General features: G+C 44.8%; 1 protein-coding gene across 1 annotated transcript in view; it reads left to right on the top strand.

The window, feature by feature from the left end:
- Positions 1–18,088: 18,088 nt before the first annotated feature.
- ANGPTL4 (angiopoietin like 4) overlaps positions 18,089–24,690 on the top strand; it is a 33,181-nt gene continuing 26,579 nt past the window's right edge. The window contains exons 1-3 of the mRNA XM_033955923.1: positions 18,089–18,610; positions 20,170–20,280; positions 24,334–24,433. Coding sequence (XP_033811814.1) covers positions 18,173–18,610; positions 20,170–20,280; positions 24,334–24,433 — 649 coding nt within the window. The 5' untranslated portion in view covers positions 18,089–18,172. The remainder of the gene's footprint in view (positions 18,611–20,169; positions 20,281–24,333; positions 24,434–24,690) is intronic.

Raw genomic sequence — 24,690 nt, 5'->3', positions numbered from 1 at the left:
TGTCATTGATCCATCTAACTCAAATGATATTACCTCCTTTCACCTCAAACTAGTTAAAATTCATGACTGGCTGAACTCAGATATGCTTTCTTAAGCATTACAAAAACAAGCACTGTTCTCTTCCCTTGGAAAGAAGGATTGCAATTAGTTTCACCGATATCCATCAATAACTCTCAACATGAATCTATTGTATCTACAAAAATTCTAGGTGTAAAGATTAAAAATATTATTCCCTGTATAAAAATTTTAAGACATTAAGGATGGGAGGAGGGTGAGTATTTTTGATTATAATTGAAACAAATCATTTTCATAAATAAATAAGGGAGGGGGTAATATTTTATATTATGATGATCAATTATAGGTTTTCAAGTGTATTTGAATGCTTAATTGATAAATGTCAATTTTGTACTTGATTTAAGATTTGAAATGAATAAAGATTTAAAAAAAAAAAAAATTCTAGGTGTCATTATTGACAATAAACTCACATATTGTCCTCAAATGGTCAAAAATTGTTTCTATAAGCTCAGGATGATCCGATCCGTAGTTCCTCTTCTGGACTCTAACAGCCTCTTTTACAAAGCCACGCTAGCGGCTGTGCTAACGGCCCCGAAGCCCATAGAGATTTAAAGGGCTTCGGGGCTGTTGCTGCGCGGCAGCCGCTAGTGCGGCTTTGTAAAAGAGGCCGTAAATCTCTCAACATTTTAATTCATTCTCTCATCATATCTAAAATCGATTATTGTAATTCCCTTTATAAAGGACTGTGTCAAAAAGATATTAGGAATCTCCAACTCGTTCAAAATACGTCCATAAAAATTATTATGAACTCAAAAAGATTTGATCATGTCACCTCATTATTAAAGAATGCACACTGATTACCCATTCTGCACAGAATTACATATAAAATTGCCTTATTAACATTCAAAAGATTAACGCCCCCACTTTCCTAGGACACAAACTTCCAAGACATGGGAGACTTCGTTCACCAGGTGCTACAAATCCAAGCAGACACCGACAGCATGGAAGAAATGTGGTCAACTTTGAAAACCACCATACAGGAAGCAACAAACCGCTATGTTAAATCAGTAAGCAAACGGAGTAGGAACAACAAGCCACAGTGGTTCTCTACGGAGATCTCGGACCTCATCAAAGAGAAGAAAAAAGCATTCATCTCTTACAAACAATCAGGGACACAGGACTCCAGAGTAGATTATCTGACCAAGTCAAGAGCCGTCAAAGCGGCAGTTAGGGAGGCCAAATTCCGCATGGAGGAGTCTCTAGCAAAGAACATTCAGAAGGGAGATAAATCCTTCTTCAGGTATATCAGTGACAGAAAAAAGAACTCGGGCGGGATAGTACGTCTCAGAAAACCAGACGGAGACTATGTAGAGATGGACTCGGAAAAAGCCCAACTGTTAAATGAATACTTCTGTTCAGTCTTCACCTGCGAGGCACCGGGAATCAGCCCTCAGCCACAGACAAGGATTAAATCAGTAGACCCGTTTAGTAATTTCAAATTTACACCCAGCAGCGTCTACTGCGAGCTGTCAAAAATCAAGGTCAACAAGGCAATGGGGCCTGACAACCTACACCCTAGGGTACTCAGGGAATTGGGTGATGTCTTGGCGGAACCGCTATCCGCGCTCTTCAATCTCTCCCGTAGTACAGGTAACGTCCCGATGGACTGGAAGACGGCTAACGTCATTCCACTACACAAGAAAGGCTCCAGGATGGAGATGGCAAACTACAGACCAGTGAGTCTCACTTCAATAGTGAGCAAACTAATGGAAACCCTAATCAAACGCCAATTGGATAGGATCATAGACGAGGAGAATCTACAGGATCCCCGCCAACATGGATTTACTAAGGGGAGATCCTGCCAATCCAATCTGATCAGCTTCTTTGACTGGGTGACGAGGAAGCTGGATGTTGGTGAGTCCCTGGACATCGTCTATCTGGATTTCAGCAAAGCATTTGATAGCGTGCCACACTGCAGGTTGCTGAGCAAGATGAGTTCTTTAGGTTTGGGCGACACATTAACCAAATGGGTTGGGAACTGGCTTGGAGGTAGGCTTCAGAGGGTGGTGGTGAATGGCACCCCCTCCGAAATGTCGGAGGTGATAAGTGGAGTGCCACAAGGCTCCATCCTGGGCCCGATCTTGTTCAACATCTATATAAGAGACTTGACAGAAGGGCGCCGATGATGCCAAACTGAGCAATGTAGTGAGCAAAAGCACAACAGACAAAAAAGCAATGGCAGACGATATGGTGCATGACTTACTTCTGCTGGAGCACTGCTCTAGGTCCTGGCAACTCAGTTTCAATGCCAAAAAATGCAAAGTCATGCACCTGGGAAGCCAAAATCCATGCAAGATTTACACCCTAAATGGCGAGATCCTGACAAGAACTGAAGCAGAACGAGACTTAGGGGTAATCGTCAGTGAGGACATGAAGTCTGCCAATCAAGTGGAGCAGGCTTCGTCCAAGGCAAGACAAATCATAGGTTGCATACGCAGGGGTTTCGTCAGCCTTAAGGTGGAAGTCATTATGCCATTGTATAGATCCATGGTGAGGCCCCACCTGGAATACTGTGTGCAATTTTGGAGGCCACATTATCGCAAGGATGTGCTGAGACTGGAGTCGGTGCAGAGAATGGCCACCTGGATGGTCTCGGGACTCAAGGATCTTCCATACGAAGAACAGCTTGACAAATTACAGCTATACTCGCTCGAGGAGCGCAGAGAGAGGGGAGACATGATCGAGACGTTCAAGTATCTTACGGGCCGCATCGAGGCGGAGGAAAATATCTTCTTTTTCAAGGGTCCCACGACAACAAGAGGGCATCCGTAGAAAATCAGGGGCGGGAAACTGCGAGGTGACACCAGGAAATTCTTTTTCACTGAAAGAGTGGTTGATCGCTGGAACAGTCTTCCACTACAGGTGATTGAGGCCAGCAGCGTGCCTGATTTTAAGGCCAAATGGGATCGGCACATGGGATCTATTCACAGGGCAAAGGTAGGGGAGGGACATTAGGGTGGGCAGACTGGATGGGCCGTGGCCCTTATCTGCCGTCTATTTCTATGTTTCTATGTTTCTATGAGTTTCGTCAGCCATAAACCTGAAGTCATTATGCCACTTTATAGATCCATGGTGAGACCGCACCTGGAGTTCTGTGTGCAATTCTGGAGGCCGCATTACCGCAAGGATGTACCGAGACTGGAATCGGTCCAGAGAATGGCCACCAGGATGGTCTCGGGACTCAAGGAGCTCCCGTACGAGGAGCGGTTAGGGAAATTGCAGCTCTACTCATTCGAGGAACGTCGAGAGAGGGGAGATATGATCTCATGGGCCGCATGAGGCCGCATGAGGTGGAAGAAGACATCTTCTTCTTCAAGGGTCCCGCGGCAACAAGGGGGCATTCGTGGAAAATCAGGGGCGGGAAACTGCACTGTGACACTAGGAAGTTCTTCTTCACTGGTTTATCGCTGGAATAGTCTTCCACTTCAGGTTATTGAGGCCCGCAGTGTGCCAGATTTTAAGGCCAGATGGGATAGACATGTGGGATCTATCCGCAAAGATAGATAGGGAGGGTCACTGGAGTGGGCAGACTTGATGGGCCGTGGCCCTTATCTGCCGTCTATTTCTACGTTTCTATGACTTTTAATATCATATGATCCTCCCAGAATTTTAAGGTCTGCCTCGCAACATACCCTCAACGTCCCTTCACTTAAAATAATTGGCACTCGTCGTGCCACCATTTTTTTGGTCACTGTTCCTTTAATCTGGAATTCTCTCCACTTTATATTAGAGCAGAACAAAGTTTGGACAAATTCAAGTGTAGTTTAAAATGTTTTCTTTTTAAAAAGACGCCTACAATTGAGTTTTCCAATCCTTTAGTCTTTATTCCTGAAGCCAATCCCTACCTTTTCTTATCCCATTGTTTTATCCTTTTGTGTCTGCTTTACTTATAAATTGTAGTTCTCCCTTTTTCTCCTCTTGTTTACAATTGCCCTTTCACAATCAAGTCTATCTGTTGTACGAAGATTCTGTCTATTATCTGTTGTTTGTTCCCCCCATTTTATATTTTAGCTTTTAATTGTACAAGGCTTTGAATGCAACCTATCCTTAAAAACTGGAGAGGTTCCGGAGGACTGGAAAATAGCGAATGTCACACCCATCTTCAAGAAGGGTTCAAGAGGTGACCCAGGAAATTACAGGCCGGTAAGCTTGATCTCGGTCCCGGGAAAGATGATGGAAGCGCTGATTAAGGACAACATCTGTGAGCACATCGAAAAAAATGGGCAGCTAAAGTCGAGTCAGCATGGCTTCTGCAAGGGTAGGTCATGCCTCACAAACTTATTGTACTTCTTTGAGGGGGTAAACAGCCAGGTAGATAAAGGGGAATCCATAGACATCATTTACCTTGACTTCCAAAAAGCCTTCGACAAGGTACCACACGAAAGACTGCTTAAGGAGCTATGGAACCACGGGGTGCAAGGGGAGGTCCACCGATGGATCAAAAACTGGCTGGCAGACAGGAAACAGAGGTTGGAGTAAAGGGCCATTACTCAGACTGGCAATGGGTCACGAGTGGAGTTCCGCAGGGGTCGGTGCTGGGACCGCTCCTGTTCAATATATTTATTAACGACCTGGAGGCGGGGACAAAATGTGAGGTCATTAAATTTGCGGATGACACCAAACTATACAGCAGGGTTAAAACCACGGAAGACTGCGAAGATCTCCAAAAAGATCTGACGACACTGGAAGAGTGGACCAAAAAGTGGCAAATGAGCTTCAACATAGGGAAATGCAAGGTCATGCATGTAGGGAAAAAGAACCCGATGTTCACTTACAAAATGGGGGTATCACCGCTAGGGGTAAGTAACCTTGAAAGAGACCTGGGAGTGATGGTAGACACAACATTGAAGGCGTCGGTGCAGTGCGCCACAGCCTCAAGGAAAGCAAACAAAATGTTGGGTATCATTAAGAAGGGTATCACGACCAGGACGAAGGAAGTCATCGTGCAATGGTGCGCCCGCATCTGGAATACTGTGTCCAGTTCTGGTCGCCGTACCTCAAGAAGAACATGGCAGTACTTGAAGGAGTCCAGAGAAGAGCAACTAAGCTAATAAAGGGTATGGAAAACCTCTCATATGCTGACAGATTGAAAAAACTGGGGCTGTTCTCCCTGGAGAAGTGGAGACTTAGGGGAGACATGATAGAAACCTTCAAGATCTTGAAAGGCATAGAAAAAGTAGACAGGGACAGATTTTTCAAATTATGGGGAACGACAAGTACAAGGGGGCACTCGGAAAAATTGAAAGGGGTCTGGTTTAGAACAAACCCTAGGAAGTTCTTTTTCACCCAGAGGGTGGTGGATACATGGAACGCGCTTCCGGAGGCTGTGATAGGCAGGAGCACGTTACAGGGCTTAAAAGAAGGTTTGGATAGGTTCCTAGAGGACAAAGGGATTGAGGGGTACAGATAGGAGTAGAGATAGGTTAGAGGGATAGGAGTAAGAGGTAAGTTATAGAAATAGGCAGGGACCACTGCTCAGGCAATAGGCCTGATGGGCCACCGCGGGAGCGGACTGCTGGGCAAGATGGACCTCTGGTCTGCCTCAGCGGAGGCAACTTCTTATGTTCTTATGGTAAGCGTTTAATCAAAATTTTAATAAAACTATGAAGGGAGGAAAGGAAGGAGAGATGTTGGACCACTGGTAGGGAAGGAGAGAGAGATGTCAGACCATGGAAATAGGGAGAGAAGGAGAGAAAGAGATAGGAAGGGAAGACATGGAAAGTAGATTTTGAGAAGAAAGTGGAAAAATTGAATGTTAAGTTAATGCCATAGATGGATGCAAGACAGAAAGTGAAGACGGAGAGAAAAACAGTCAATGGATAAGAAGGCACTGGAAACATAGTTAAAAGCACAGAAAAATAAAGTCACCAGACAACAAAGGTAGGGAAAATGATTTTATTTTCAATATAGTGAATGAAATGTGTCAGTTTTGAGACTTTATATCTGCTGCGTATATTGTGTGTATGAAAAATGAATGGAAAAAATTGCATTACAATTAGTAAAGGGGGTTGGATCTGGGGAAGAGCTTGGGTGGGTCTAGGGTGGAGTTTGGGAGGTCTATAGTTGGGGGTACTCAGTTGATATTTGTTAGACTTCCCTGCTGGCATGCCCTACTGGCATTTCAGGGCCTGTCTGGAGGGCCTCTGCGCATGCATGGATGTCCGCACACTTCTGGGTGCCTTGAGCCATGGCCACTACTTTTAGTGTGCCCTGGCTCGAGGAAGTTTGAGAGACACTGTTCTAACCTCATGCTAGAAAACTCAAAGGTTTCTCAATCCTGTGCTGAGACATTGGCTCATGCTAGACATTGAATGAGCATTATTACAGAGAGAAGCATATGCTCTAACACCATCCTGGGACACTCTGGATTAGTATTAGCTAATAGGAAGGGAACCACCAACACTGCTACTTGTAGAACCCACTGTTCCTTGGGCATTTTTCATCCAAGTACTGCCAGGCCCAGCCCTGCTTAGTATCTGAGATCTCAGCAGGTCAGAGGTCATAGGCCGCATTATGTACTTGATGCAGAAAGAATGGTCAAGACTAAGGCCCTCTTTTACTAAGGTGCAGTGGCGTACTAAGGGGGTGTGGGGGGGCGGTCCGCCCCGGGTGTAAGCCCTGAGGGGGTGCTCCGGCGTCCATTGCCCCCCCCCCGACGTCCGGTTCTTACCCTCTGGCCTCCCCACACCATTAAGAGTACTGAAGCGCTGCTTCGTGCTGTCCTCTGCCGCGGTCCCGCCCCCTCAACTGATGTCAGAGGAGGGGGGCGGATCCGCGGCGGAGGACAGCACAAGCAGCACAAGATCGCTGACATCGCGATCTTGCTGCAGGCTGCTTCGGTACTCTAAATGGTGCGGGGAGGCCAGAGGGGAAGAACCGGATGTCGGGGGGGGGGGGGGGGGAGCGGTCCTTTGGGGTGGGGCGGACAGGCAGGCCTTCAGGGGGAGATGCAGGCCTTAAAGGGGGGGGGGGGGACAAGCCTTCATGGGGGGAGACAGGCTTTCGGGGGGATAGGCAGGCCTTTAAGGTGGTGGGACAGGCCTTAAAGGGGGCGCAGGCCTTCGGGGGGGGTGCAGGCTTTCAAAGGGGGGGACAGGCCTTCAGGGGGAGATGTAAGCCTTAAAAGGGGTGGGACAAGCCTTCATGGGGAGAGACAGGCAGGCAGTCCTTCAAGGGGGGACAGGCAGGCAGGCCTTCAAGGGGGGACAGGCAGGCAGGCCTTCAAGAGGGGACAGGCAAGCAGGCCTTTAAGGAGGGGACAGGCCTACAAGGGGATGGGACAGGCCTACAAGGGGGTGGGACAGGCCTTCAAGGGGGTGCAGGCCTTCGGGAGGGGGTGCAGGCCTTCAAGGGGGGGGACAGGCCTTCAAGGGGGGGACAGGCCTTCAGGGGGAGATGCAAGCCTTAAAGGGGGTGGGACAAGCCTTCATGGGGGGAGACAGGCTTTTGGGGGGGACAGGCAGGCAGGCTTTCAAGGGGGGGACAGGCAGGCCTTTAAGGGGGGGGACAGACCTACAAGGGGGTGGGACAGGCCTTTAAGGGGGGGGACAGGCCTACAAGGGGGTGGGACAGGCTTTCAAGGGGGGGACAGGCCTTCAAGGGGGGGTGCAGGCCTTCAAGGGGGGGGTGGACAGGCCTTCAGGGGTGAGAGGCAGACCTTTAAGGGGGGGACAGGCCTTGCGGGGGGGACCCTGGTGTAGAAGTACACGGAGGGAAGGGGGTGTTCAAAGAGACGTGCATATGCCAGACTTTGGGGGGGAAGAAATAATGGGTTTGAAAATAGAGGAGAGGGAGAGAGATGATGGACCATGGGATTTAGGGAGGGAAGGAACAGAAAGGGAGAGAAATTGGACACAAGGGATGGTGTGGAGGAGGGATAGAGATACTGGATAGGAGGGTAATTGGGAAAAGAAAGGGAGAGATGGTGGGCCTTGGGGTGGTGGAGAAGGAGGGGGAGATGCCGGATGAAAGGGTAGTTAAGAAAAGGTGGATCTGTGGAGGGAGATGAAAAAAAGGAAAGATACCAGACTTCCTGGGGAGGGAAGGGAAATGGAAAGGGAGGACAGAGATGGCAGATGGATGGTTAGCATGAAGAAAGAAGGAGACCCTGGCAAGCAAGTTATCAGAAGACAACCAGAGCCTGGGACCAACAAGATTTGAAAAATAACCAGACAACAAAAGGTAGAAAAATTAATTTTATTTTCTGTTTTGTGATTACAATATGTCAGATTTGAAATGTGTATCCTGCCAGAGCTGGTGTTAGACCGCAAACGTGAGCTAGGATTTAACAGAGAGAGGAAAAGTCCTTTTTGTTTCTTTATTTTATTTACACCACAGCGCCAGTGTGGTTAGGAGAAGCCAAAGGGGGTGAAAAAGCTATAAAACCCACCAGGAGTTTTGAAAAAAATCACCCAATTGGGCAGGAAAATCGAATTGAAAAACCAATTAAATAGGCTGAATCGAAATTTTTCTTTCTGAATCGGGCAGTTTGCGCTACTGTCTCAGACTTTAGGACCTGGGATTGGGGAGAGATGGCATCCTCAGTACTTTATAATGCAAGTGAAATGAGGATTTGGTCAGACTTTTGAAGGGTTTGCAGAAGAAAAATATTGTATAGGCCGGGGACATGAGACAGCAGGAAATGGGAACTTTTCTTCCTTCTATTTTTGTGAATGGAAATGCTGAGGATATCAGAGAGTTCAGTTAAAATATGTGCTTTATAAGAAAATATAATAATGTGTTTTATAAAGTTTATAGCATTGCTGGCCTACCCGGTGAGGTGTTCCTAGTGGTGGTGATGGTGGTGGCAGTGTGTCAATGTGTTGAGAGGAAGAGGTGGTCTGGGAAATTCTCCTGAGCAAACTCCGGGCCCATTTCCACCCCCCAGTTAGTCCACTCCACTCAACTGGTTCACACACTGAGTGGGTCTTTGAGTATTGTGCCTAGGTAATTGTTTTGGGATCTCTTCCAGTGGTTTGTCAGTATCTCCTTGTGGTCCAAGGAAGGAAACTTTGTTAACCTTAGAATTGACCTTTTGTAACAGTGCTGCTTGTGTGGCATTAGGCTATGTAATGATCGAAAGAAAAAAACAGACCTTTGCACATTTTTGCACTATAGGTGGGTGTATGAGGAGATTCACATTTCCTGCACAGCTAAGTCCGTGTGAAGTTCCCTTGTGCTGTATTTGACATCTAGCAAGGTCTCTGTTTGGAAGGAAAGATCTAAGCTTAAAAATGAAGTGGCCAGAAGTTATGGTAAAAGCAGATAGCTTAGCTGGTTTTAAGAAAGATTTGGACAAATTCCTGGAGGAAAAGTCCATAGTCTGTTATTAAGACATGGGGAAGTGTCTGCTTGCCCTGATCGGTAGCATGGAATGTTGCTACTCTTTGGGTTTTGACCAGGTACTAGTGACCTGGATTGGCTACCATGAGAATGGGCTACTGGGCATGATGGACCATTGGTCTGACCCACTTAGGCTATTCTTATGTTATGTTCTCATCTGTAGGGGCCTTTGTTTTCACTTCTTATTTTAATGTATTTTTTTCTGGGAACATATCAGTGTTTTTTTATAATGGGAACAAAAATGGAAGAGAATTAATGTGTGTGGAATGGGGGGGGGGGGTAACTAATTTCTTCAGCTAAATAATTAAATCCACCTCAACCAGACATAGGAGAACTCGCACACCATTCACACACCCTCCAACCAACTAAATAATTAAATCCACCTCAACCAGACATAGGAGAACTCGCACACCATTCACACACCCTCCAACCAAAAACGTCAAAAGAAAAAACTGTTCGACAACCTCCTAGCCATTCGAGCTGCAACACTCGACCCCCAACTCTACAACCTATTGACCTCGACTACAGACTACAAAACCTTCAAAAAAGAAATAAAAACCCTTCTATTCAAAAAACACATAAAACCGAACTAACACAATCAGAACTGTCCCAAGCATCACCTGCAACTACTCCATATGTACTTCTGATGTCATGACAATTCAGACATAATTTATGTTATGTTATGTTTGGAATAATGGTTACATATATGAGTTCAATAAAAGAATATTTTCACTCCCTGTTTCTATTCTGACCATTTATACCGTTTCATGGTTATTACAAAAAATATTTTTTTACATGGGGGGTGTCAAAAAATGATGGGCCCCGGGTGCCACATACCCTAGGTACGCCACTGCTAAGGTGCACTAACCGATTAGCGCACGCTAAACACTAATGCGTGCATGTTAGTCTATGGATGCATTTAGCGCACACTAATTTGATTAACACGCTCTAATCAGTTGGCGCACCTTAGTAAAAGAGGGGGTAAGAGGCAGTTGTGGTGTTACAGATTTGTATTTTCTATGCAATGAGGTCCAGAATCTAGGGACAATGAAGGAGAGATGATGCACGCGGAGAATCATGACTGAGATATAGTTATATTGGGCTACAGCCTATTTAGGAAGGAGTGTGTGGGAAGAAGGGGAGGATGGGTGTTATATATAAAAAATTATATTAAAGCAACACAACTACAGGGCTTACACGGTAAGGCGTAGGCACTTTGAGTTAGTCTGGAAAGAAAACATGGAAAATCTATTTATACAGACCTCCTTCACAGGCATCAAAAATAGAGATTTAGCTTAAAACATTCTCAAAACTGCTATGAAAAGGGAAATGCTATGGCTAAGTGATTTCAACCTGCTAGATGTTTTTGTTTGGGGTTTTTTTTTTTGTTTTTTGTTTTGGAAAATCCTGGTTGCTGTGACATCTAGAAATAAGGAGATCCTGGATTCTCTGTAGGAAGAACTATTCTAGCAGTTGATAATGGAACCCATGCAGGAGGAAGCAATATCACACCTGTACTTACAAATGGGGAGAATGTTTGAAGTTCAAGTAAAGGAGTGGCTTAATGGTTAGTACCTTGTATAGTGGGCTGAGAAGCAGGAGAAACCAGGTTCAATTCCCACTGCGGTGCCCCAGCCTACAAGGGACAGAGCAGTGATGCAGTTGTGGGCAGGCCCACCAAAAAAGTTCAGTGGCAGCCACCTCACTCTCCTCTCTCCCATCCTTGGATCTGGCGTTCCCCTCCTGAGGCCTGGCAGCTTCCCTTTCCACCTCTGATCTACCTCAGCATCTTTGTTGGCAAAACAATTTGTATACCTCCTCTGCCTGCATCAGCCCCATAGGCTTTTCTCTGCTCTGTCCTACACTCACTGACATCACTTCCAGTTTCCTGGACACAACAGTGTTGTATCACTGCTGTACCAATGGAAATACTATGGTAGATCAGTGGCAAGATTAATGCTGGATCCAGGGTCAGAGGAGAGGAAGAGAGAGGCAGCACAAAAGAGATGGGAGTTTGGAAGGCCTACCCATCCTAACCGTGAGATCATGATAGGTCTGGCTATAGCATTGCTTTCTTCTGGAGTTTGTAAGCCGCAATGCATATTTATTTATTTATTTATAGATAATTTATTAAGGTGAGTTAGGAAATTTGTTTTTAATCAAGCTTTTGGCACCCAATAAGATATGGATTTCTGCATCTTCCAGTATTGCTTGATGTTTGAAGATTTCTCTCTCTCCCTCTACATGATGGACAGAATAATCACTTGGCATTAGTGATAGAGTTAGGATTTGGGGTATATTGTTATGCTGATGATATACTGATTGTTGCCAAAATTGATCCTATACAAATTAATTTAAAACCTATTAGTGAAGGACTTATAACAATAGCTAAATGACTTAACAATCATAAATTAGTCCTCAATATTGAGAAGTGTTTGTCTTGCTGGATAACGGGCCATTCTCCGCAACCCAGGATAGATCTAAATATCCTTGGACAGAAGATCCCATCAGTACTGACCTTTAAATATCTGGGAGTCATCGTTGACTATCAACTAAATTTTGAAAGGCAAGTTTCGAGATTAGTTAAATCATGTTTTTAGAATTTGATATAAGAACATAAGAAGCGCCATCTCCGGATCAGACCTTCGGTCCATCAAGTCCGGCGATCCGCACACGCAGAGGCCCTGCCAGGTGTACACCTGCCGTAATTTAATACATCATTCCCCCACCCTTAAATACCTCCCTCGCCGGTAAACCTCCTGGACGGCTGCGCCTGCCTCCTCCAAACACGCTGGCTGCCTCCTCCAAACACGTTTTGCAGGGCAGGAGCGATGTTTGCAATCTCAAGCCTCGCCCCGTGCCCTTCCTGATTGGCTGCCGTCGCGAGAACTGAGGGCAACCAATAAGGAAGGGCGCGGGGTGAGGCTTGAGATTGCAAACATCGCTCCTGCCCTGCACAGCATGTTTGGAGGAGGCAGCCAGCATGTTTGGAGGATGCAGGCACGGCCATCCAGGAGGTTTACCGGTGAGGGAGGTATTTAAGGGGGGGTGATATATAGGCTGCCCCATTGTATAGGCTGATGTAGGTTTTAAAACTCTTAGAAAAGTCATGGGTAATAACATGGGGCGGCTTATCTAAAAGTTTTAAAACCTACATCGGCATTTCCTGCAGCCTGTACAAAGGGGCGGTTTATACATGGGGAAATACGGTAATGCATAAACAAAAAGTCTCCCCTAGCCCAAAAAGAGGGGAGAAGGATAGAGACTGCTGAACCAAAAAACCAACCTCAAACTAATAATTATTGGTGTGAGTGGGTAACCCTCAGTCTCACAGCTTGCTATGGGAACAAGTCCCTAAAGCACCAGCTGCCACAATCAAAACCCAAAACGGGTATTATATGTGAAACATCCCTGGGTTTCCCACCTGAATTTACTAGTGCACAAATGTGCTAAAAGTGAAAATAAAATGAAATAGTTATACGGTAATGAACATGTTAGCATTTAGCATGCGCTAAGACGCACTAGCATGCCTTAGTAAAAAAGACCCATTAGATGCCTTCTTCACTCTAGAAGGGGGTAATAATCCTTCTCCCCCTTCCTCTTCAGTGACGGCAGGGACTTCATTCAGCAAAATCACCCTGGGCCCCACACCCCCTCCAAGCTTAGCCTCAATTTAAAAAAAAAAAAAAAATCTTTGGAATCATGTAGCTATTTGTCTTTCTTTTGACAGTCATGCCTTCTGGTTTTGGGTTTTTTTTTCCTTTCCATTTGGAAGTAGGCCCATCTGGAAATGATTACAGCTCAGAATTCTGATGAACTTTTGCACAGTAACCTGGGAGGTCAAAGCAGGAAAGAGAGATATTTATAGAGAAAGCAAGCCTGGGGCTCTTTGGCATAAGTGCACCTGAGTTCCTCCTCCTCATCCAGATGGCTGACAAGCACAATGGGGACAGACAGATGACAGCAGCAGTTACCTAGACAAGCTTTCATAAGAAAGCAGAACAGAGATAAAGCAAATGAAACCATACTGGTTCCATGCTCTACAGCAGTGTCTCAAACTGAGTACCACAGCACAGTGGTATGCCCCAAAGAGATTCTGGGTGTACCATAAGAGATTTCAGAATTTTACTGTATTTTTCAAAAATTCCTTTCCATAAGTATACACTAGAATAGATGACATGTACATCGCGTATGCAAGAGTCTGGCAATGTTACGCGCGTCTTTGTGCGTAAGGATACAACCGCCCAGACAAGCATCATTCTTTGTTCCTTGAAAACTAACAGCAAGTAGTTTTAGTTTTAGTTTTTTATGCAGTAAGTTATCCTAATTTGAGCAACAAAGCAATCAAGGCTTTGTTATCATTTGGATTTTATCATTGTAAACATGGATTTTCAGCTCTGACAAATTAAATTTAAAAAAAAGACGATTGTAGATGGTGGATGATGAAATGCGTGTTTGTTTGTCAGATGGGAAGAGGGACCATGGGGGGAAGTCTCATCTCCAGTCACCAAGCAATGAAAAAAAAATTCACTTGGTCTTCACAGAACACCTCCAAGTTCTCCTGACATCACTGGAGCCTCGTGGCCTTCAGACATGGCATCAGCATTCTTGGAACCCATCTTGCACTAACATTGGACATGCCCAAATTTCATGAATTATTTTCTAAACTATACCTGTCAAGATGTCCATTTCTTCAGCTATTCAGGAAACCTTAATTCCCCTGTTTAACAAAATTAGATCCTCAACTTTCTTGCACATTTCTATGGAAGTTGCTTCCATAGACTATCCAGTGTGAGGGTCATCTTTAATGGACTCTCTACCCCACTTAAACTGCTTACTCCAAAATTGTACTATGTAGGATAATGGGGCAGACTCACCATAAACTGCAGTCAAGTTTTCATGGATCTCCTTTGGCTATTTCCCTTCTTTGGTGAAAAATTTTATCACAACGGTGCTCCAAATTTAGCAGTTTCTTACTTGATTCACACTAAGACTCTCCTGACATCCTGTCTCTTGGAATGTTAAACTCGCACTGAATGAGCAACCTTGAGACTTTTTACAACATGCACAGGCTTGTTTCAACACGCTTGCTACATTCGTTCATAGTCAGGTCGATAAATTATTGAATGCCCCTCGTAGGTATGCTAGCTTCCTCCCGATTGCTCTGTCTTCACTCAGGGCTCCTTTTATCAAGCCGCGCTAGCGGGGTTAACGCGCGTGACTTTTCATCACGCGTTAACCCACATGCTGGCCAAAAACTACCGCCTGCTCAAAAGGCGGCGGTAGCGGCTAGCACATCCCGCGGTTTAGCGTGTGCTATTATGTGCGTTAAACCACTAGGGCGGTTTGATAAAAGGAGGCCTCAGTGTTAACATTCCCTTTATAAGTTGCATGGGACTTCTACATCAACTCTTTGGCCCCTTAGGCAGAGAAATATTTACTGTACCTGAAAACAAAGCTCACCTTGAGATTTAGAAAAGGCAATCCAGGTCTTTAAAAACCCTCTTTCTCTAAGCAAGAAAATCTGAGCCAGGAATTTCTGCTTAGGCACGTAGCTTACCAACATTTTTCATAAGGCATTTTGCCCTATAGCACACAATACTGCACTTCAATACCCTGCATTGTGCGGTAAATAATGTTTATACTGCCAAGGAATCTGAAAATAGGTATGCTCCTTATTACCCATTCTTTTGCAGTGCTCTGAGAATTTCTTTTGTAAACTCTCTAGGGAAAAACCACCACTGAAGTGATTGCCCTGATAGAATCAGAATTCATTTTGGCAATGCATTATTAGACTAACAATAAAATCAACTAAAAGAAAGCCAGCTCAATAGCAACAAGAGGGACAACTTGTTATCATAGGCAGCAGAATGGGGTGGACCACTAGGGCCATGGTATGACCAATATTTTGCCTATCAGTGACTACTACTGCTTTTTATCACTTATATAGCACTGAAAGGTGTATGCAGTGCTGTACATTTGACATTTAATAGATGGTTCCTGCTCAGAAGAGCTTACAATCCAACTTGGACATACAGACATAACATATAGGAGCTCAGAAACGACCCCTACCTCCACTGGGAGTTTGTTCCATGCATCTACTATCCTTTCCATAAAGAAACATTTCCTTAGATTACTTTTGAGCATATCCTCCTTCAATTTCATCTTATGCCTTCCTGTTCCAGAGCTTCCTTTTCAGTTGCAAGAGAACTGCTTCCTGTACATTTATGCCATGGATATATTTCTATGTCTTAATCATAACCTCGGTCTCTCTCACCGTTCTTCTAAAGCATACACATCGATGTTTGTAAGTCTGTCTCTATTTGCTTTATGACAAAGACCACTGACCATTTTAGAAAGCTTTCCACAGCCCCTGATGAATTGTTTTATGAGATTAATACATTTGTAGAGGAAGTTCTCTAGGCTGAAAAGAGGATAATGTGTACAACAGAAACATTGAATCTGATGACAGATAAAGACCATCTAATCTTACCAGATTGGCTCCCGATATCGTAGATGTATATGGAGAAATTGCCTCTCCTCCCTTCCCCCCAGAGAAAAGTTTCCCTTATGCTTTTTTTCTAGCGAGTATGTAACATTTCCAGTCAAAGGATTCTTTGTCCCTTTTTCCCTCTGCCTAGTATCCCCACCTGCTACCAGCTCAGAGGTGTGCTGCTACTGGGCGGGCCTAAGGCCAAAGTAGCTCGACAGGGCCCATCTTTGGCTACACCAGTGATTTTGACATTTGGGGCTAGACCTGTTTTAACAAAAAATAAGGGACAAAAAGGTGCCCAAATTGACCAGATGACCACTGAAGGGATGTAAGTATGTCTCCTCCCCCCCCCAGTGGTCACTGACCCCCTCCCACCCCCCAAAGATGTAACTGAAACGGTACATACCTACCTGTATTCCACATTCAGATGTAATGGGCAGGCCTAGTGGAACAGCAAACAGATCTGTGGAATAACCTGGTGGTCAGTGCAGTGGTCTGTAGAGAACAGGACCCAGGTCCCAGCCCCTTATCCCACTCTAACTAGTATACTTGTGGTGGAATGTGTGAACCCTCCAAAACCACCCAAAAACGTAATCATATAGGTGACATCTGCACGTAAAAGGGCTATTGGTGTAGTGTACAGTTGGGTCCAGTAGGTATTTGATCAGTTTTGGAGAACTCACCATACAATATAAGGGAGTTATAGTGAGGTGCATACCTGGCACCTTTTATGTGCAGTTCACTACTCTTCTGGGATGTCTGTGTGGCTTGTTTTGTGTGTTTTTCTTTTGAATGTGGGGTTTGCTTGTTTTTTCAAAAATGATTCATAACAGACACACATCTTTAAAAAAAATTGCCATTTTTTTAAAAAACAAGATAGATGTTTTGCATCATGTTTGCTACTGGATTTTTGTGTGTCTTCCGCAAAACGTCCAAATCCAAATCCTTATATTATATAATACACGTGGGCTTAGAGATAGGGTCCTCTGAAAGAAAAGATCATGTGTCCATGTCTTCCAGTTATTTTATTTTGCTCTTTCTTGCTCTAGACTCTAGAGAACATCCTTTCCTCTGCTCTGGGGATAAAACAAAAACCCACACCAGCTGCATTTGCTGTAGCAGAACTTGCTTAACCACTAACTCCAGCTGAGATAATTTTCACATTGCTTTTCCTCATTCAACTTGTCCTTAAATCACCTTTATTTCTATCCTGCCTTATATGTTTGTCTTGCACTGTTTTAATGTGTATGGAGCTTTTAATAGAGTGCTATTATTTGATTGTCTTTACTGTTATAATTGTTTATTGCATAAATACGGATTACTGTCGCTGAACACTAAGTTGAGTGAATTTCTTCAAGGTGATAAATTAACCCTAATAAATAAAAAGGTTATTAGCTATTTTGACAGCTGTGGCCATTAAGTCTATTTTAAAAGCATGGAAGGACTCAGCTTCATTTGTCATTTCAATTCTGGTGGAACTCAGTTTGTCTAATTGGGAAGTATGAAGTAACTATTATGGAAAAAAGAGATAAAAACAAAATTTGATAAAGTATGGTTACCCGTCAAAAAGTATGTGGGAAACAACAAGGGTTAAATATTACGGATGAGTGGTGTGTATGTGTATGACTGGGTATGTATGCTTCACTCTCTGTATGTGGGGGGAAGGATTTTTTGTTAAAGATATACATGTATCCCAGCTTACATTAGAGAATATCATATAGAAATATTTTTCAAATATGTATTATTCTGTCTGGATATTTTGATATAAAATTTTCTTAATAAAAATTATTTGAACTAAAAAAATGAAATAATCTTTTTTTTTTTAATCCCCATCACCCCCCCCCCCCAGCTCTCCCCTATAAGGTCTTTTGAGTCCCGAGTTGTAGTTCTTTTTAAATGTTTCAAGTTACTAGGGGGGACAGCTCCAGGGGTATGAAGTAATTCTGCTGGCAGAAGTAACAGAAAGGGAAGCCAGAGCTTGTGTTGTGACTGGAAATAGCCTAGTTTTACTGTAAGGAAGCAACTAGAGACTGCCCCTGGCAGCGACTCGTGCGGTGCCCCTCCCCTCCCCCCACAGTCTTTATGTCAAGGCAGGGGCGGGGAAGAGCCACGTGCGACGGCCTGACACACTCTATAAAAGGAAGTGATTGGCTGCTACGGGCAGGTTGTTGGGCTCTGAAGAGCAACTCCGCGGAGCAGGCAGAGCTCCCGAGAAGTGGTCAGAGCTTGCGGAAGAGAACCCGGGGCTTCTTGCGAGGAAAGATGCGGTGGTCCTATGTGACCCTGGTGGTGCTCTGCAGCTCCCTGGCGCGCGCCTTCCTCTCGGAGAGGAGAAGCGGGGGCGGCGGCGGCAGCAGCAGCAGCCCTGCGGGCAAAGAGAGGAAAGTGCAGTTCGCCTCGTGGGACGATGTGAACGTCATCGCCCACGGGCTGCTGCAGCTCGGCCACGGGCTCAAGGAGCACGTGGACAAGACCAAGGGGCAGCTGCGCGAGATCGCGGCTCAGCTGGGCCGCCACAACGCCTCGTTGGGCGAGCTGCAGCGGGAGGGCCGGGCGCTGCGGGGCGAGGTGCGGGGGCTGGAGGCGACTCGGGGCAGGGAGAGCCTGGAGCAGCGGCTGCAGAGCATTGAGAGTCGGATCGGGAGAAGAGCCTCGTCCCCTCCTCCTCCTCCTCCCGCCGAGGACTGGAGCAGGATGCAGGTAAGACGATCTTAACAGCCAGTGCAAAGCATGGTACCCCCAATATTGATCAGGGCCAAATGGTTAGAATATTGGCCTCATATATGCATTTAAGCCCATCTGCTCTCGAAATTCTTGTAATCCCTCCAAAGTAGCTGATTGATATGAAACTATTGTTAACTCGTGGATGCCAGTGCTCTGTCTGTCCTAGCTCCACTGACAATGGTCATCTCTTTTGTAAACCGCATGGAACGCAAAGGCTTTTGCGGTATAGGTTTAAAAAAAAAAAATGTTATGAGCTGTGTTTGGTAGAGGATACTATCAAAAGTTGTCACTGATGCAGCCCTGCAGAGCTGTCTTGCTCTTTAGAGTCCTCAGTGGCAGCTCTGTGTGGATTCTTTTACCACTCCGGTATTCAGTAAAGTGTAGTTACTTACCTGTAACGTAGGTTCTCCGTGGACAGCAGGATAGTCGGCCACACAAAATTCCTCTGCTGTATCCAGACAAGGAAGGGGGTCCACGATTTTGAAAAGTGGGCAGCTATGCTTAGTGCAGAGTAAGCTCTTTACAAGGGTGAGTGCAGGAGAAGAAAAAAAAGCTTTGGGATCTCTGTATGGGAAGCATCTCTCATGCTTGCTAATTCCTTTTCTCCACTCCCTTAAAAAAAAAAAAAAAAGGAAATAAGAAAAAGTCCAGAAATGTCCAGGTTTAAAAAAATCTTTATGTGTATATTGCATCCAATAATTGCACTTTCTCGTTTAGTCTATATTCAGCAGCAGTCTTGTTACCGTCCAGCACTAAAATCTATATTTATATGATTCAAAATGATTTAATCGGCTGTAGGTATTTGTAGTGGAAGTGAGGCTATAGTTTTTGCCACATTGTATATAGGATGACGGTGTAAGTAGGGGCTATAGTTGTGCAAATCCTTTGTTTTATAAAAGGATGATCAAGTCTGTATTTCGGGTTGAATGTCTGTCCCTCCATCCAGCAATCAGGATGCTAGTCCTACCTGCAGCTGACTTGAAGCATTTAAGCACCACTGACACCCCCCTCCCCCACACACACCACAGTGCATACAAACTCCTAGACCTACAGGATTGAGAAACCCAATCTGCAGGTAGCCTCTGAGCATCTAAAGGGGGAGGGGAAGCTGCACGTCCGTCCGTGTGGGACGTGCAGGACGAGAACAGAAGTCAGGCACATGTCCATGTCCTCTGACCACTAAGGATGTATGGGAAGGAATCTGGAGTTAGGGCACATGTCTGATCCAGTCTCTGTAGGGTTGGACCAAGGATCAAGGGTGTCTGGTTTATCCCATGGTGTTTGTAGGGATTGAACTTTGCCTCTTATGATGTATTTTTAGACACATCTGACTAATAAGGATTCTAGAGGGAACCTTCAGTATTAGTTTCAATGAGTCTTCTGGTGAAGGTGGGGTGAACATATTTTACTGTTGAGTTAGAGGAGTTTGTAGGTAGAAGATGGGCTGAAATAGGGGGGCAGCTGCTGTCCAGCCTAACAGAGTTGGGGGATGAAAAGATCTCATCTTGTGCCTTTTTGTTTTGTTTTTTTTCCAGTCCTTAATAGTGGCCCAGAGCAAAAGAATCGACGAGCTTCTGGGTCAGGTTAAGCTGCAGCAGTACAGTCTGGACAAGCAGAACCTGCAGATTAAAAGCCTTCAAAGCAAAGTAAGTTCATTGTGTGGATCCAATGCTGGGTGGTGGGGGGAGAAAGAGAATGGGGCTTCCCACCTCTGCCGCAGAGGATGGCACAGTGGACAAATTTTCCCCATCTCCATGGGATCTCTTTATCACCACGAGCTCTGTCCCTGCCCCATTCCTGCAAGCTCTGTCCTCATCTGTACAAAACTTTAACACTCAAATCATAAGAGTTCAAGGCTTGTGCGTTTAAGGCAGAGCTTGCAGGAATGAGACGGGGACAAGGACAGAACGCATGGGGTCGGGACAAGGACATTGAGACCCTGCAGGGACAGGGGCAAATTTTTCCCCGTTTTCATTCTCTACGCGGCAGGGAGGGTGATTTCCCAGAACCCACAACCTGAGAATCGTGGTTGGAGGGGGGTATGGCTGAAGCCCATCGGGTTTGGAAGGGCTGCCTGGAGTTCTCTGCTGTGTAGCACTCTAAGGCATCGGCCCTCTCCCTTTCTTCTTGTGCCACTTTGTCCTTTCTCCCTTTAGTTTCTCCCTATATTATGCAAACAGGGCCCAGAGTTCTGATACTGGGTTTTTGTACTTGAGAGAACCGTTTTGAGAGTCTACTAGTCCTGGATTGCACCTCATCTTTTAATTTGTCTATGCAGACATAGGGCTAGATTCAGTAAAGTCCCGAATCCGATCCGTGGCCGGGGGACTGATTCACGAAGCATCCTCATGCAAATGAGGGTGATCGGAATCACGCCCTCAACAGACTGCACAGATCGCTCTCCAGCGATTCCCAACGCATGCGCAGACCATCTTCTTTGCCTGTAGATGATCTGCGCATATGCTGGCACTCTGTGCCCGGCAGAGCTGGAAACTTTTTTTTTTTTTTTTTACTTCGCAAGCCTGTGGTTTTAACCCTTTCAGGACCATAAGGATCGTAGGCCAATTTTTGTGGTTTTGACGACATTTTTATGGTAAAAAGGGCTTGCAGATGCCAAAAAATTGATTTTTTTTTGTGAAATATCATTATTTTAAAAAAAAAAAAATCAAACTTCTGGCTTATGGACAGTGTGGCAAGTGAATCTTCTCGTCAATCTGGCAACGACGCTAATGAATGAATGTCGGAACCAGTTTGTTTACATAAAGGCAGTATCATATGGAATCCGTACATATCAAATTTAGAACTGTAGACTATCCCAATCAAAATTTATAGGATTTTAAAGTTATGGGACAAATATGTCCCTTGGTCCTGAAAGGGTTAACCCACTTCCGTGGGTTTGCACTGCGGGGGAGTCGGGGCAGAGAGCAGGGTGGCAAGAGCCGAGAATCACGGCAGAGAGCAGGGCAGTTGGAAAGGACCTGAGCGACTGGTCCTCAGCAGTTGCTTATTTTTTTGATCGGTCAGCCCAGTCGGTGTTCCTCATTTTTTTTTTTTTTTTAGTGAATCGCTGCCTGCCTGTATTTGCATGCCATTCCCCTTCATTTGCATGATCGGATCGGACTCTGATCGGGAGTAAGGTTAGTGAATCAGGTCAGGGTTGCCAAGTGATTTGCAAAGTGGTCGGGACACCTCTCCTGCCTTTCCTCCAAAGAGTATATATTGAGATCTTTAAGTCTGTAAACAATACGAGGTTAGTCTTGAAGATAGGAAGTGAGGTAAATAGAACAATTCCAAACGGTGCAAAATCCTCACTCAACAGGATACAACCATCAAAAAAGAAGAACACACCAACTTGTATAATTCTTCATCTTTCTTTATTCAAAAGTATTTTCTCTTGCTCCAAAGCTCAAATGCCCGACGGGACCCGTTTCGCCAAACTGGCTTTTTCAAGGGTTCCAGCAAGGAGCACTATATAATATAAATTATAAAATTAATACATACAATAGCATAGATTCACATAAATTGACATCCTGAAAAACTGCATTTTAACTCAACCCAATTAATAATCATAATTAAAAATAATTATTTAAATTAAGTGTGCAAAAATGCAAGTCCTATTTATTTTGAACCGTTTATTACTCATAATTATCTATCCTTAGCACGCCCCCCAACCGACCGCACAGATCGCTGAAGAGTGATCCCGGCACATGCACAGACCATCTACTTTGCCTGTAGATGGTCTACGCATGTGTTTGCAATATGTGCTTTTTTATTTTGTTGTTTATTTTTTACTCACGAGCCCGTAGTTTTAACTCGTGGCTCGTGCTGCAGGGAAGGGAGGCAGAGCAGGAGAGTATAGGGGTCGGCAAAAGGCAGGAGAATCAGGGCTGAGAGCAGGGTTTTTGCACAAGCGACTGGTCCTCAGCAGTTGCTTGTTTTTGGATCGGTCAGCCCTTTTTTTTTGTGAGTTGCATCCCTGCCTACTTTGCATGCTGTTTCCTCTCATTTGCATGTACGGATCAGAATCAGATCGGTACACAGTTTAGTGAATTGGGTCGCAAACCTAGCCCTTTGAATTTATCACAGGAAGCAGAGCCTCTTGGTATTTTAGGGTACAGGAGGTGGAAGATAGATGGGAATAAAACCTTTGTCTTTTCTTTGTGTGCTCATTAGTTTTGTGTTTAGGCGATAATTAGTATTTAGGATCTCAATGACTCTATTGTTTGGTAGTTGAGGTTGAAGGTATTGACAGTGATTTCTGAGTCATACTGAAGGATTGTATGCCAGTGCCTAGAACTAATTGGATAGACTGGGTGAAGGCTGATGGCAGGAAGCTTTGCAAGAGTAATCCCCAGTCCATTTGTAACTGTCACCTTTCCTAACAGTGCCTGAGCTGTTGCAAAATAACCTGTCTCAAGCCCTAAACCAGATCCCTGGTGGATAGTTTCATCCCTTCCCCCTGCTCCCCCCCCCCCCCCAACTAGCAAGAAAAGACCCTGGTGGCTAGTGGGAGTCTCCCCTCGCCAGGCCCTGTTCTTTTCAGAAGGCAGACGTGAAGCCCGTTCACTCCTGCCTTTGGGTGCCATCATCTGTAAATGGCGACACCCTGCCAGATGTGGTGTATCCCAGAATGCAGTGCACAGAGCAGGGCGCTGCTATTTTGAGGATGACGGTGCTGGAGGCAGAAGCAAGTGGGCATCACTCCTGCCTCATTTAGAGGTACAGAGTCTGGGGCCTGGAAGGAGAGTCGAGTAAAGAGGTTCCCACTAGGTACCAGGGATTTGTTTTTTTCTTTGTTAAATTTGTAGATAGGTTGGATAGAGTTAAGAGAGGGGAAAGGGTGCCACTAGACATCAGGGAATATTTATTTATTTAATTCATTTTCTATATCATCCTTCCCAAAGAGCTATTAAAGTATGGCTTGTCTGAAGACCAGGCTCACTTTGCTTCCTTTGTACATAATCTTTTTTTTTTATAATTTATTGATTTTTAATCAAAAACAGTGTCCTACAAATGAAAGAACAGTAGATATTACACATATTACATAATATTGTACATAATATTCTAAATGAGGTCCCACTAGAGTCTTATACAGGGATATCAATACCTCCTTTTTCTACTGCACCCTAGCATTCTTCTAGCTTCCACCATCACCTTTTCGACCTGTTTGGCCACCTTAAGATCATCACATACTATTGCTCCCAAATCCTGCTCTTTTGTGCACAAAATGGTTAATCTTTTGGCTGAGTTGGTAGGCAGGGTGGTGTGAGGTTATGGATTGAATGCTATTTCAAAAAGGTGAATTTTCAGTCTGCTTTTAAACAAGGGAAGGGGCTAGATGAACAAACTCAGGAAATTTAGCTAGATGAAAGGCACGAAGTCTAGAATTGGCAGTGGAGGAGAAAGGGTACAGCTAAGAGCAGCTTATCTGAGGAACGGAGTTCTCTGGGAGGTGTATAAAGAGAGGAGAGATATTGAGGGGCAGCAGAATGAACACACTTGTAGGTCAGCAATAGGAGCTTGAATTGTATGCTAAGACAATTAGGGAGCCAGTGAAGTGCATTACTGAGTTGCCACATGTTTGGTTCCATAAGAGAAACTGGCTTGGGCATCAGTCAAGTGAAGGGTTGAAATTATTTGAAGCTCCTAAAATTCTGCTGCCTCTCTGCCAGGACCACTTACCATCTTTTCTGTTCCAGATTCAGGACAAGACACAGGGCCAGACCTGGAGGGCAATACTGAAGAAACAAAGTAAAGGCATCTCTGAAAATCAGAGCGTCAGCACTGAGCCCACACAGAGTGAGTACCGTGGATTATTCTATGCTTTCCATGACTTTACTCAGGTCATACCCAGTCAGTCAGGTTTTCAGGATATCCACAATGAATATGTGTGATATTAGTTTGCTGCATTACCTCCATTGTATGCAAATCTATCTCATGCATAATCATTGCGGGAATCCTGACGGCCTGAATAGCTGAGTATGTCATGAGGACTGGTTTGAGAACCATTACTCTAACTCAGCTGCAGAGATGGCATGGCGGGGTGCACTGCTTTA

The sequence above is a fragment of the Geotrypetes seraphini genome, chromosome 8, assembly GCF_902459505.1.
Source record: "Geotrypetes seraphini chromosome 8, aGeoSer1.1, whole genome shotgun sequence".
Classification (NCBI taxonomy): domain Eukaryota; kingdom Metazoa; phylum Chordata; class Amphibia; order Gymnophiona; family Dermophiidae; genus Geotrypetes; species Geotrypetes seraphini.
This window is presented reverse-complemented; position numbering and strand designations above follow the sequence as displayed.